At 35.8% G+C, this 15,340-nt stretch overlaps 1 protein-coding gene across 2 annotated transcripts in view; it reads right to left on the bottom strand.

Moving 5' to 3' along the window:
• The window catches only part of LOC114702518 (zona pellucida binding protein), a 172,806-nt gene that overhangs the window by 75,523 nt on the left and 81,943 nt on the right, over nucleotides 1-15,340 (bottom strand). For both annotated transcript variants that reach the window (XM_028882973.2, XM_037208990.1), the window contains one exon: nucleotides 8,529-8,605. In XM_028882973.2, coding sequence (XP_028738806.1) covers nucleotides 8,529-8,605 — 77 coding nt within the window. The remainder of the gene's footprint in view (nucleotides 1-8,528; nucleotides 8,606-15,340) is intronic.

Genomic DNA, 15,340 nt, shown 5'->3' with positions numbered 1-15,340 from the left:
GGAATATAACTGCCTTCTATTTGAATTTAAGACCAACACCATGGGTGAAAATCCATATCTGATACTATAAATCTAATCCTACATTGTTTTTGCCATTTTCTGTACTATGGCCTTTGGAGGTGCTAGTTGGATTGAATCAATTTTAAATGCATTTCTGTATCTTTAGTTCTTATGGTAGCTTGTTTATTATGCTCACAGAATATACAGAAATACAAGACACGTGCAAGGCAACACAACTCCTTCAAAAGTTCATAAACTTTAAAGTACTATATCCAAAGATACTGAAATGGGAAAACGCTCCATGAGAATTTCAAAAATTTATTTGTAAATATTGTCAGTGACTTCAAAGATGATTCAAACAAGCAATGGATAAAGTATAGAAAATTCAGTTCAGGACTTAAAAAAAAAAGTCAAGAACACAGATGAGAAAGTCAGTAAGAAAATTGAGATCCAACCCCAAAAATGTTGGAAATAAAACATAAACCAGTTCTACATTAATATTCCCAATAGATGAAACAAAACACAAGAATTAATTTCAGGAATGAAAAATGTAGGGCCAAACAAGTGAAACAAACACTAATACAACCAACCAGCACTTGGGAGGCAGAGGCAGGTAGATCTCTATGAGTTCAAGGCCAGCCTGGTCTACAGAGTGAGTTCCAGGAGAGCCAAGGCTCATTAAATTAAAAAAAAAAACTGAGTCATTAAATTAAAAAAAGAAGAAGAAAGAAAGAAAGAAAGAAAGAAAGAAAGAAAGAAGGAAGGAAGGAAGGAAGGAAGGAAGGAAGGAAGGAAGGAAGGAAGGAAGGAAGGAAGGAAGGAAGGAAGGCAGGCATGAATAAAGAAAAATAAATAAATAAGCAAGCAAGCATGACTAAAATTTCCACCAACTCTGGGATATAATACAGAGACCAAACTAAAAATCCATGTTGCAGAAGGAAGAGCTGAGATTAAAAACAAAAACAAATATATAGAAAATCTAATCAGTCAAAGTAGATCAGACAATTTAGTGAACTGTAGGAGAAAACTGACAAGGAAACAACAGGCATTAGAACTTTAAACACATGCTACCTCTCCACAAAAAAATATAATCAAGATGTCAAATTACAAAACTAAAAGCAGTGTTAGAAGCCATAAGAGAAAAACAGCAAGTCATTTAAAAAGGTAAAACATAAAAATAATACCAGACCTCTTAACATACAATATTAAAAATCTAAGAAAGCATGCAATGATTGATTTTAAGCTCTAAAGTAAAATACTGTCAACCAAGATTGCTATATCCAACAGCTACCTTTTTAAAGTATCAAAGAAATAATGACATTTCTGGGTAAAATTAAAGCTGTATGTGACTACCAAGCCAGCACTGCAGAAAGAATAAATACAAGAACCCTAAACATAAAAGGGGATGAAAGGTTCAACTGTAAGAGCACAAAATGGAATATATTCATGAGAGGACTGGAAAAAACAATGAGAACTAGGGAAGAATCCAGCACAGCAAACAGCAAACCCTTCATACAGATTGGGGAGAGGAGGCTTGAGAGATGCTCAGTGGTGAAAGGCACTTGCTACTCTTGGAAAGGACCTAGATTCAGTTTTCAGAATCCACATTACAGCTCATATCATCAGGACTCCAGTTCTGGGGATTCTGACACCCCTGAATTCCACAAGCACTAGCACACACATGGGGACATACATACATGGAGGCAGAATACTCATACACATAAAATAAAAAATAAATACTTTTTAAAAATAGAGAGGAAAGAAAAGAACAAACACTAATATAACCAACCAGAAGAACAGGCAATAAAATAACACAGATCAGCAAGTGTATATATGTAACAACACTAAACATCACTCTACAATTAAAAGGTATATGACAGATAATTCAAATTTCAAAGAAAAAGCTTCTACTATTTGTTGTCTTAAAAAAACACACACAATTCACTGTCAAAAACAAATACAATGATATTTGAAAGGATGAAAGTTAATAACCAGGCAAACAGAAGTTGAAAACAAGACAATGCAGCGCCTTTTCTCTGATAAAGTAGACTTCCAGGCAAAGTAAGAAATGCTAAAGAAAGTCATTTACATATTAATGGAGGCTAAAAATCCTAAAAGAATATATAAGGACTGTGACTATGCACATACTGAATGCTTTTACAATGTAACCACTAATGGATATAAAAGAATAATAGATAGATAAAGTAATGGTAATCTTACTACTACTTTTCAACAATAACTTGATCACCCACAAATTATACTTGGGAATGAAAGTCTGAATTCAATTCCATCATAGATAAAATGTACTGAACAACTAACTACAGAATATTTCATCCAACACTGCAGAATTCACATAATTCTCGGGAGTTCAGTTTGTCCATAAAGCAATGATAACATACAAAAACGGGATTTTTTTGTCTTGTTAAATCTTAGTAAAATAGAACTAGAAATCATTAACAAGAGAAACTAAAATTGAAACTGAATTAGACACACTTGAATGACATATAGGTCATTCAAAAATTCAGAGAATGTTTACAAATGAAATTTAAAGCATGATTCACCAAAAATCTTTGGTATATAGCAAAAGCAATTCTAAGAAGCAAGTCTACAGCTGTGAGTGCTTATATTGAAAAATCAAAAATAATTCAAATAGTGGTGTTCTTCAGTGCTGTAAAAACCTAGAATAAGATAAGCCTAAAACCAGTACAAAAAAAGTAATAGTCTCAGAGAATAGTATATATAAAACATCAATAAAAGAGTTCTTTGAAAGAAGATAAAACAAGATTAACAAACTCTTAAGGAAATTAACCAAAAGAAAGAAAGAATAGATCCAAATTTTAAAAAAAAATAAAATTGAAATACCTGATACTACACAAAATACCAATGAAATCCCAGTGGTTATTGAGGAATATTTTGAAAACTAAAGTTCCAAAAAGCTAAAGGAAAAAAACTAGAAGAAACATATGAATTGACAGAAACACAATCTATCAAAATTAAGTCAAGGAAATTCTGAAAACTATAATGAGCCATGAGATCAAAGAAAGTAATAAGTTCCTAGCAAAGCAATAATCATACAGATTTGTTGTTAAATTCTACAAGATTTTTAAAGAATAGCTAACAACAGTGCTTCTCCTAGTATTTAATAAAATATAAAATAGAAAGTTAATGAACACTACCAAAGTCATTTTATGAAGTCACTATAATCTGGATATCAAATCTAGATGAGGACACACAAAAAGAAAAAAAAAACTAAACACAAATTTCCTACTGATCACAGGAGGACAGATTCTCAATAAAACACTTGCAAACTGAATTCAACAACATATTGAAAACTCTATCACCAAATTGGTTTCAATCTAGGGATGTGAGGATGTTTCAACATATACAAGTTCATAAATGTGATACAGCAGCACACAGATTTAAGAACAAGCAATTTCAGAGAGGCAGAACATCCTTTGATATAGTCTAGAACCCTTCATAATGAAATCCCTGAAGAAAGTCAGAATAGAAGAAACATATGCCAATATTAACAAGGCTATATAAAGAATCTAAAGCCAACATGGTATTAAATTGGGTAAAGCTTAAGGAATGTTCTCTAAATTTCAGAAATAGACAAGTGTGTCCACTCTCTCCATTATTATTCAATATAATGAATGAAGTCTTAGCCTTACCTAAGGCATGAAAAGGATATAAACAAAAGGAGATGCTGGAGACCTGGCACCATCATTTAGAGCACTTGGGTTCAGTTCCCAGCACTTACATGGTGACTCACAACCATCTGCAACTCCAGTCCCAGGAGGTCCTATCCTCTCTCCCATCCACAGGCACCACACGTGCACATGGGGGGGGGGGTGTGTGCATGTATACATACATGCTGGTATTCACACATACACTTGCTTTGGCATGGTCTGTATGTCAAATTGCTCTGATTGGTCAAAAATAAAACACTGATTGGCCAGTGGCCAGGCAGGAATATAGGCGGAACTAACAGAGAGGAGAATTGAGAGAACAGGAAGGCAGGCCACCAGGCTGCCAGCCGCCACCATGACAAGCAGCATGTGAAGATGCCAGTAAGCCACGAGCCACGTGGCAAGGTATAGATTTATAGAAATGGGTTAATTTAAGATATAAAAACAGTTAACAGTTAAGAAGCCTGCCATGGCCATATAGTTTGTAAATAATATAAGCGTCTGTGTGTTTATTTTATAAGTGGACTGTCGGACTGCCGGGGCCTGGCGGACCCAGAGAAAAAATTCTCCAGCTACATGCACTTCTTTTGTACTTTAAATTTTTATATTATACTATAATTATGGTATTCCTCACCTGCTTTATTTCCTCCCTCCACATCCTGCCAAATACCTCTCATTCTCCTCCAAATTCATGGCTTCTTCTTTCATTAACTTATTATATGATATATATATACACACTCATAACTATAACCTATTCCATCAGTACATATATACACATTTTTTAAAAAGAGGGAAAAAGAAATGAGTCAAGGAGTCAAATTATCTTTATTTTCAGATGGTATCACCCTATATTTAATAAATCCTGGAGACTCTACCAGAAAACTCTTGAATTTGATAAAGACTTTCAGCCAATTAGCAGAATTCAAAATCAACATGAAATATCAAATGCTTTTCTATATACCACTAATTAAGTTGTTGAAAAGAATTATGGAAAACAGTCCAATGCACTACCTTAAAATATATTTTGAAATAAAACTAACAAGGGAGTTGAAATACCTTTACAAATAATGGAAAGTCTGCCCATGATCACAGACTGGCAGAATTTATATTATGGTAATGTTTATATTAATAAAATTTGAAAATTCAAAAAACTACCCATTGAAATTTCAATGATATTATTCATGAAACTCAGAAAAAAAAATAAATATCCCAAAATTAACATGAAAGCACAAAGAACCTAAATAACAATGACACTAAGTGGAGTGAGCACTTCAGACATACCATGGAGCCACAGTGACTAAGATAACATGGTAGTGGCACAAAAAGAGACATGGAGACTAATGGATCAAAGAGGAGACTCAGAAGCAAACCCACAACAGCTGTATCCTCTTGCTACAAGGTACCAAGAACATACACAGGAGTCCTGTAAAGGTGTGACCTCTGGTAAACTGATGATGCTCTAGTGGAAGGCCCCAACTTACACATGTGACAACACTAATTAAACTCAGTGGGTTAAAAAACGAAGAAGAAAAAGAGGACACAAAGTAGGGTGTAGTATATGGGGGCAATCTGAGAAGAGGTGGAGGTGAGGATTGGAAGACTGTATGATCAAAATACATTATATAAATCCACAGACCCAATGAAGCTAAATAACAAGGAAGGCTCAAGTGGAGACACATGAATCTCACTGTGAAGGAGAAATAGAATAGAAACCACAGGTGGATAGGACAGGTGTGGGAGGGGTGTCTGGATCGAAGGGGAAGGGTGGACATGACAATGGGAGGGAACAGGTCAGGGGAAGATGGAGGGAGAGAGTACTGGGAAAGACAACTGGAATCATGGGTATCTCTGGAATGAGCTAGAAACCTAGTGTAATAGAAACTCCCAGGAATTTATGAGGGTGACCTTAGGTAAGACACCTAGCAATGGGAGACAGAGTCTAAACTGGCCATCTCCTGTGACCAGGCAAGACTTCCAATGGCGGGATTGGGACATCAACCCAACCATATAACCTTTGACTTAACAATTTCCCCTGCCTACAAGATATGCTGGGACAAAGGTGGTGAAGAAATTATGGAGTGGCCAACCAATGACAGGTCCAGCTTTAGACCCATACTATGAGAGAGAGCCCACTCCTGACAATGCCTGGAGGGCCAAGACCCAGAGGCTGGATAGCCAAAAGAATAGAATAAAACATGACTGACAAAAAAAAGAAAAAATGTCAATGAAATGATTCCTAATAATATTCTGCTATACTCATAGATTGTTGACTAGCACAGTTGTCATCAGGGTAACTTCACCCAGCAGCTGATAGAAGTGGATGCAGAGACCCATAGCCAAACATTGGAAATCCTGTGCAATAGGGGGAGGGAGGAGTATGGTAATCAGAGGGGCGAAGAATACCATGGTAAAACCCATAGTCAACTGACCTGGGCTCATGGGGGATCACAGAGACTGAAACCACCAGTCAAAGAACTTTCATGGAACTGACCTGAGCCTTTGGAACATCTGTTGCAGTTGTATGGCTTAGTCCTCTTGTGGGACTCCTGGCAGAGGAAATAGGGACAGTCTCTGACTCTGTTGCCTGTTCTTGGGATCATTTCCTCCTGCTGGGTTGTCTCTTCCAGCCTTAATAGGAGAGGAGGTGCCCTAGTCTTGCTGCAACTTGATATGCCATGGCTGGCTGATCTACATGGGAGGCCTGTACTTTTCTGAAGGGAAGGGAGAGGGATTGGATGGAGGTGAGGTTTGGGGGGAAGGATTGGGAGGACGGAGGGCAAACTGTAATCAATTGGGCTGGGAAAATTAATTAATTGATTAATAAATAAAAATACATTGTATACATGCATAAAGTTCTCAAAGAATAAATAAAAGTATGAACAACTACATAAAGAGCTAAGTATGATGACATACACTAGGAATCTCACAACTCAGGAGGGTTTGGCAGGACAACTGCCATAAGTTCAAAGTCAGCTTTGGCTGTAGGGTGAGATCTTGTCTCAAACTACCAAAAACCAAACACCATCAACAAAACCACAAGGAGATTCTATCCCACCTCAGTCAAGCCAGAATGGCTGTAGAAAAGAAAACAAACGACAACAAAATTGGTGAGGATGGATGGTGAAACAGGAGCCTTTACACTGTGTGAAACTGTAACTAGTTCAGCCTCCATGGAAATCTATAGGGAGGTTGCTCGAAAAGCCAAAAATAGAAACTACCTTATTATGATCCAGCTATATCACTCCCATATACACACCCAAAAACAATCTAAGTCAGCCTCCCAACAAGAAATCTTAACATCCATATTTACAGCAGCACTATTAAACATAACAAAGATATATGAAACTTAGCTAGATGTCCATCCAGAAATAAATGGCTAGAGAATGTGAAAACATATATATGTATATATACATATATTAAATAAGACGAATAAAGACACATAAACATGTGCATACACGCACACATGCACACATATATAACAAATATAAAAGGATCTACTGTGAGGAAGGGGTATAACTAGAAAATATCAATGCCACATGTTCTTTTTCATATGTTAACCTAACATTATATACATACATAAATGTATTTATATCCATATATATATATATATATAAACCATAACATTATCATAAGGCTGCAGCCATCTACTTATGTATATTATTGGATAAACCTCTGTGAGATTTTTTTTAATAGAGAAAATTTTAAAACAGAGGATAGAAGAATGAGTTCTTAGACTCGGGAAGCAGTAGGAGAGTCATGAGGACATAAATATGATTCTGAAAAGGCGTCAAAAAGATCCAATTTGGAACTATTCTTTCTTTTTACTACAGGGGTGGAAATGTAACACTACCCCAAACTATGAAACTGTATATAGTCTGACATACAGAAGTGGATATAAATAAATGTGAAAAACTGAATAAATCATGGATTATGCCAATACCAATATCCCTAAATGGTGACATTATACTATATGTCTATACCTTACTGTTCTTGTAAAATTAAACTTTAAGCTATATTATGTCCATAATTTTACACTAAAACACTCAAAGAATTAATCCTATAACACATTTCATAGAACATAGTGTGTGAGTGAAAAAAAAAACAGAAAAATCCTTTATTGTACTCTAACAAATATAATACTGATGTGTTTCCTAAAAACAAAAATAAGAAAATGTACTAGTCAAAATTTAACAGCCATTCATAGAAAAATCCTGTCAATGAAAAGTAGAAAAGAGCATCATCATTCTACTAAGGTGAAAATCTACAGCCGCCATCAGACTTGACCGTTGAAGACTAAATGCTTTCAGTCTGGGGACAGAACATCTCCAGTCTCACCACGTCTATTCGTTTTTGTGCAGACTCTAGACATTCAGATTAGATCAGATAAATGAGTAAAGACTTAGAGAAAGATGTGACACTGTATCTGTAGAGGACACGATGACTGCACAAAAATACTAACATCTATGAAATATATGAAAGTCTAGCGAAGTGGCACTATACATGGCTAATATGCAAACATCTATGGAAACTGAAATGACTGGAAAAATTACAGCCATGATTTCTCCTTAATATAAATTGTTTAGCCATATGGAATAAGGCCAAACAAATGAAAAGTCATTCTTTATATAAAAAAATTACACAATGTTAAATTTAAAGTAGTTTGTCAAGTTTCAATTATATTGATTTCTTTTTTGTAGTGGGTGAAGTTTGACTTCATTGTTAAAATCCCTCACTGTGGGGCTCCATGTATTTTATGAATAGCTAACACAAAGACTGACTACTTAAACACTGGGCATTTTCATTCTATTTTTTCTTCTTTTCCAACAGCATATAACATACCTTAGATAATCTTTTGGAAGTATCACAATTTGGCTCTGTACATGGCTTGGTTCCTTTATCAGTGTCTATAGATGAAACTGAGAAAATATATTATATTTTATATTTGTTCTGATATACTATACCAAAATACTTAAATTTTGAAAAATGAAATGTCACTTGTTAACTACATCTCTTCCAATAAAAAAAAGTCTGGATTTTTCAAATCTAAGTTTCTCAGCAATACCCTAAGCCAAATATTTGTTTTCTATAAATCAGGAAAACCTCATTTCATTAATAATCTTAGGAATTAAGTTTCTCAGTAACTGATGCTGGGATATTTTGATTTTATAGTATTTAACAACAGAATTATTTCAACTTTTACAACATAAGTATTATTACTATATACATATTCATTCATTCGCTATCAATCTCTATTCATATATATTGGGTATCACTACCCTAATTCAATGCTTAGTGTATAGGTAAAAACTAAAAAGGAAAGATAAACTGTAACAACAATACTAGAAATGAAATGAGATTGGACTGTGGTTGTGGCCATTTTAACCAATACAATCATGTTTATTCATATAGGCACATTTATTTATGCACATATAGGAGCAACTATTGTGTAAACCACAATTCTATTATTTGAAATAAATAATAGGAAAACTCAATGACAAAGCAATATTGGACTGACAAGTATCTCTGCAAGGTCACTGAGGAAACTCCTGCTGTACTAAGACTTCAATCTCAAAGCTGGGGTAAGAAACAGACATCACAAGGATTTCCAAAAGCTTATCCTTACAGAGTATAATGTCAATCTCATACCCAAATACCTTTGTTAATGCCCAGTACCAATAAAAAATATATGAAAAACTCTTACTTGAGGCCTCAAATCTATAACTAATTCAGAAACATAGTGTTTAATATCATAAGACTTTTACCTTATTTTTGCAAAAAAAAGACTTCGCTTTGTCATTTACAGCTAAGAGAATACAATGAAAAATGTACTTCAGTTTTCTAATTAAATTACTTATAAAATAGTCAATATTAATTTTTAATAATTTTCCACTAATGTTACTTACATCCTTTTAGCCATTCTATACTATTTTCTAATAAATCCTATGTCATTTGTATGCATGATCTTACTTGGCTCATTTCCCCCACAACCCTTCAAACAGAAATAATTTTCCATGGAGCTGTTGAATTGACTACATATTTACTAACTCTAATGTTCCTGAGAAGTGGCAGGTTACCTGAAACAGCACAGACTCAGAGAATAATTTTTAATATTCTCAAAGAGCTGGGGGAAATAATGGGCAAATAATAAAAAAACAGAACATATTGCCAGGAAAAGAATATTAATAACATAAAATAAATTATAAAAGTCATCCAATAACTCTAAGGCATGGAATTATATCTGAGAGGAGTTCACTAGAAGTTTATAGCAACATATTTGAGCAGCTTGGAGAACCAATTAGAGAAGTGAAAGGTAAGTCACTGAAATCTGATCAAAGGAAAAGGGAAGGAAGTGAATAAAAGTGAAAGGGCACAAAGGATCATGAGACAAGTCTACCAACACACACGTAAGACATGAGTGAAGGGAGGAGAGATGTAACATTGGAAGGTCCCAGTAAATAATGACCAAACTATCTCAAATCTGACATGACAGAAATTTGCACACACAAGCAGATGGAGCCTACATTTATACTGTGAAATATGCTATAATTAAACATCAGAAACAAAAGAGAAAGAGATAATCCCGAAAAAATCAAGGACAGGTAATGTGTTGCACATGAGGGTTATACAATACTAAACAAGAACAGGATTTATCACTTGATTTTTTAAGGCCAGAGTGTAAGTTTTCCATAGAGACCTATCTTAAACATAAGCATACATATAGAATATAAGGAAAGGATGGAGAAAAAGTATATTGCAGTTAAAAGGAACACAAAAGAAGCTGGAATACAATGCTTCTTTTGTACAAAATAGAAATCAGAATTAAAGAAGTATTATTCCTGATTTCAAGGAATAATACGACCATTATATAATGACAGTAGGATCAGTCATTAGAAGGATTTAAGAATCCCTGTTATCTATGTCTTGAACAGTTGGATAAAGTTAATAGCCAAGTTCAGATCCCCAGCACTCAGAAGACAACATCGAGGGGTGGGTAGGGAGGTGCATCTGTACTCCAGAACTGATGTGCAGAGAAAGGCAGATCCTGGCAAGTCAGACAAGGAAAGACAGCAAAGTTCAAGTGTAGAGAGAGACCTCATATTAAAAAGTAGATTGTAGAGTAAAAGAGGATGACACCCAAGGTCAACCTCTGGCCTCCACATGTACACATAAAGTAAAACACACACACACACACACACACACACACACACACACACACACACACACACACACTATTTGAAGAAAAAACTGTAAGAAAAATAGCAAAATCTAATATTATCTTTCAATATTTCTCCATATCAGTAACCGAAAAACAAAGAAACCAGAATATAAAATAGACTATGGCTAACTCATAGAGCACCTTTCAATAACTAAACAAATGATACCTAGAGATATTTTCATATAGCAATGAAGAACACATGTTATTCTCAAATGCACATAAAACTTTCACAATGAACCCTCCCCATTTGAGTCATAAAAGGCAGCTTGAAATGTTAAAGACTAGAAATCATACAGTTTACACATCCAGACCAAAAAAATGTTAAGCTAGAAATCAGTACCAGGAAAACAGATTGAAAATCCTCAAATACTTGGGCATGGAGAAACATACTAATGCATATATATGAAGTATCAAAAAAGTAAATACTTTTAAGTTAATAAAAGTAAAATAAACTTACCAAAATCTGTAACATGAAATGAAAAGTAAACAGAGGTTTATAGTAAAAATGTAGGTTGTTTATACCACTGAGAACAAATATTAGGAAAGCCATAAGATAGCAAATGGCTCAGTAGGTAAAGGAAGCAATCTGAGACCTGAGTTTGTTCACAGGAACTGGACAGATGGAGAAGGAAAGTACCAACCTCAAAGGGGTCCTCTGGCCTCCATGTGTGCACTGTAGAACATATGCCCAGACACAAATATACAGACACACAATAATAACAATAAATATATTTTTAGACAAAAGGAAGACATAGATTGATTTCAAAAGAAGCTTATATATAAGAAACTGGAAAAACTAAAAGAAAATTCAGTTAAAAGAAAAGAGAAGAAACCAAATTAGAGTAGATATCATTAAGATGGTGAGTAGTGGGCTGGGGAGATGGCTCAGCAGTTAAGAGCTGTTGCTGCTCTTCCAGTAGACCTGACTTCACTTGTATATATTGGCACTAGGTCCACATATTCCAAGCTCTTCTAACAGTCAACTATGGATGGGGAAAGGGCTCAGGGGGCCTTACCATTACCGTTAATAATAAACTCAAGGTTTATTAGTAACCACTGGATTCCAGCAGATGGAGAAGCATAGTTTCTAGCTGCGAGTAAGCATATCAAACTGGAAAGAATAGCTCCAACCTCAGGATCACACAGATAGCCCTAGTTAAACTCCGTGAGTCACAAAACAAGAATTAATGAATACAAAAAAGAAATCCATAGAAAGAATAGGAGCTGGCATGGGTGAGAAGGAAATAAGGAAGGGCTGGGGAAAGAGTAACCAGAATATATTTCACATGTATATAAAAATGTTAAAGAAGAAAATTTATAAATAAAAAAGTTTACCAATGCTTACAATATATCCCAAACAATAGATGTATTTGCTCCAGAATAAGAGAATGCATTAGAGATTATTTATCTAAACAATGAAATATTTACTCTGATATGCCACTCAGATAAATACATTGCAAGAAAGAAAAACTTCAGACCAATAACTCTTATGAACATAGATTCAAAAAATATCAGCAATATGAAATCAAATCCAACAATATATCAAAAAAACAATATGGCATATTCAAGTAGTGTTTACACCAGGCTCCACAGGACAATGCAAAGAGAAACAATCATGAGACCATATCACTAAGGAAAAGGGAGAGCAAGAGAGCAGCATGAACCCAATGTCATTCTTGTTAAGCATTACAACTCATGGCTAAGGCAAATTTCTTCAGCTAAGTAAAGAACAGCTGCAACAAACTGTAGTCACCACCATACTTAAGAGCGAGAGGCCAGATGGCTTCACATAGGAACAAGGCAAAAGGACTTCCTCTTACCATTCATCACAATTCTAGGACTACAGCTAGTGCTAGAGTTTATTAACTGAGCAACAAGGTAACAAACGATGGCAGACTGCAGCCAGCAGGACCCACTACAGTTTCTGCAGTACAGCCCTGAGATCTGGAGAACAACCATCCTACAGAGTGAGTGCACGCAGAGAAGCATTCCTTCCAGTAGCAAAGAAAAAACAGAACAGCAAAGTCTGAGGTCAAATCCAGTGGCTTGAGCCCAATGACAGAGTGCTTTATTAACATTGAGAGTGCAACTGTGGTGTCCGAACAATGGCTATGGATAGAGCACTCCGAGAGGTCTCACTATATTTTAAGGAACATATTACTTAAAGAAAGGTAGACTGGGAGTTTGAAGGATGGTGAGGAGGCAAAGGCATGAGAGCTGCACTACCAAGGGAGGATTAGTACTGGGGAAAGCCTGTTCTCACAGATCAGTGACACAGTGCCAAAAAAGGCATTCTTAAAGGACCTTGTAGACTCAATGGCTAAGCAGTTATATGGCCAAAGGGGCCACACTGAAAGGCTTATGCTGGCAACCCAGAGCAAACGTGTCACAGAACTGTAGTCTGAGGCTTGGCCTTCAGAATACTTCTAAACAGAGAAGTAAAACTTTGTGGTTTTGAGTCAGAATTTATGCAGTGTTCCATGAGATGGATATCTGGTCTGAGACACAGACAAAAGTAGACAGTGTAGAGACAGATCTGGGACCCAATATTGTCCCTTTGAGAGACTGTATATAGCAGGACCAACAACCATAGTCCACCTCCTCCCCGCCGCCATAGAGGACTACATGGGGGCAGGCTTTATACCTCAGCAACCCAGGTCCCAACCCATGCCCTTCACACTGACAGCTTCACACTGGCAGGCCTGGCATACATGCCTCAACCCTGTGAGAAGCCTTGGCATCCACACCACATACCCAGGAAATCACACAAAACTTGCCCTGTGCCCTACTCTAGCAAGAGACTGCACAGAATCAAGCCTAGCCTCCATGGTCAGGTACAAAACCACATACAGATCGCACCTCTACCCAGATTTTTAATGTTTTCCCAAGAACACTGCCTCCCCCAGAGTTGAGAGTATGCATGTTTCAGTCTCTTGAGCTCTGGGGTTGTTTTAGGTTGACAGATTGCATTTTTTTCACCTGTCTCTCTTTTCATTTTCCTTTAACAAGAACTGCTAAATCTCCCTTCTTCCCTTTTACTGTTCCTTCCTTTTACTTACTTTGCTCTCTTCATCTACTGCTCTAGTACTAATCACGAGTCTTACTGGGCTTATTCCCTTTCCATCTCTACCCTTAGTAACTAATATACTGGTATACACTATCCCGCCCTTGCTCCATACTCCAACACCGTTGCTGTTTTGTAGCTGGCCTATCTAGCAGCGGTGGCTGCTTTCACAGACAGTGTTCTATTTTGGAGTGGTGCTAGAGATCAACCTAAGTGGCCTGAACAGGAGCTGAGAGTTTAACTGATTTGCTCTGAGACCGGTAGGGACAAATGATACTTCAATTTATTACAGTTCAGTCCCCCCACCCCAAACACTGAAAATACTTGCAATGAAAGAATACATGTGATAAAAGAGACAAAATCAGTCCCACAATGAAATCGCACATGTACAAGTTCTAATGCAGAAACAAGAAGATCATGAAAACCAAGGCAACATGACTCTTCCAAACACTTTTACTTCTATAGCAATAGACTAAGATGAGAGAACTTGGGGAAGTGACCAAAGAATTCTCAAGAACTATTCTAAGAATGTTAAAGGAAATCAAAAAAGTCACCAGTAAACTGAATGAATTCAGTGAGAATACAAACAGGTAAATGTAATAACTAAACTGATGCAGGATATAAATGAGGATTTCAATAAAGAAATAGAGAAAAATGAAGTTGAAATTTTGGAACTGAAAAAGCTCAGTAGATCAAATTTTAAAAAAAATCAATGTAACACCTGGTCAATAGATAAATAGAAGTGAGAACTTCAGAGCTTGAAGACAAATGTAAACAAGTAAGAATAATTGAACAATGACAACTATAAAATAATAAAGTATATCATAATATAAAAGATCTGTGGCTGATTTTGCTTAATATGATGATGTCCACTCGCAACAATATTCCATAAAACGACATTATTTCATTATTTCATTCCTCTTTATTATTTCATTAAACCCTCACATATCAAAGGCATAAAGTCAAATCCAGACCTCACTGTTTACAGAAATTAACTCAAAATGCATCTTAATGTCATCAGGAAAAAATGAACTAAAAGGTGACAGCCCTTAATGACCTCAGATTTCTAAATGTAACATTAAAAGCACAAAAAGAAAAAGTCCCCACAATCTAAAAGATAAAAAAAAATGAGTTAACAATTTCCCAAAAAGATAAATGAATGACAACTTAACACATTAAAAAAAAAACTCAAGTGGAGCTCCAGGAGTCCAATCGGCAAGAGAGAGGGGAGGGATTGTATGAGAGAGAGATGTTGAGACCATGATAGGAAAAAGCGCAGGGACAAATAACCAAACTAGTGAAAACATATGAACTGTGAACCAATAGCTGAGGAGCCCCCATGGAACTGGATCAGGCCCTCTGGATAAGTGA

This window comes from Peromyscus leucopus, chromosome 10, assembly GCF_004664715.2.
Source record: "Peromyscus leucopus breed LL Stock chromosome 10, UCI_PerLeu_2.1, whole genome shotgun sequence".
Classification (NCBI taxonomy): domain Eukaryota; kingdom Metazoa; phylum Chordata; class Mammalia; order Rodentia; family Cricetidae; genus Peromyscus; species Peromyscus leucopus.
The sequence above is the reverse complement of the archived record's forward strand: the minus strand, read 5'-3'. Positions and strand labels throughout refer to the sequence as shown.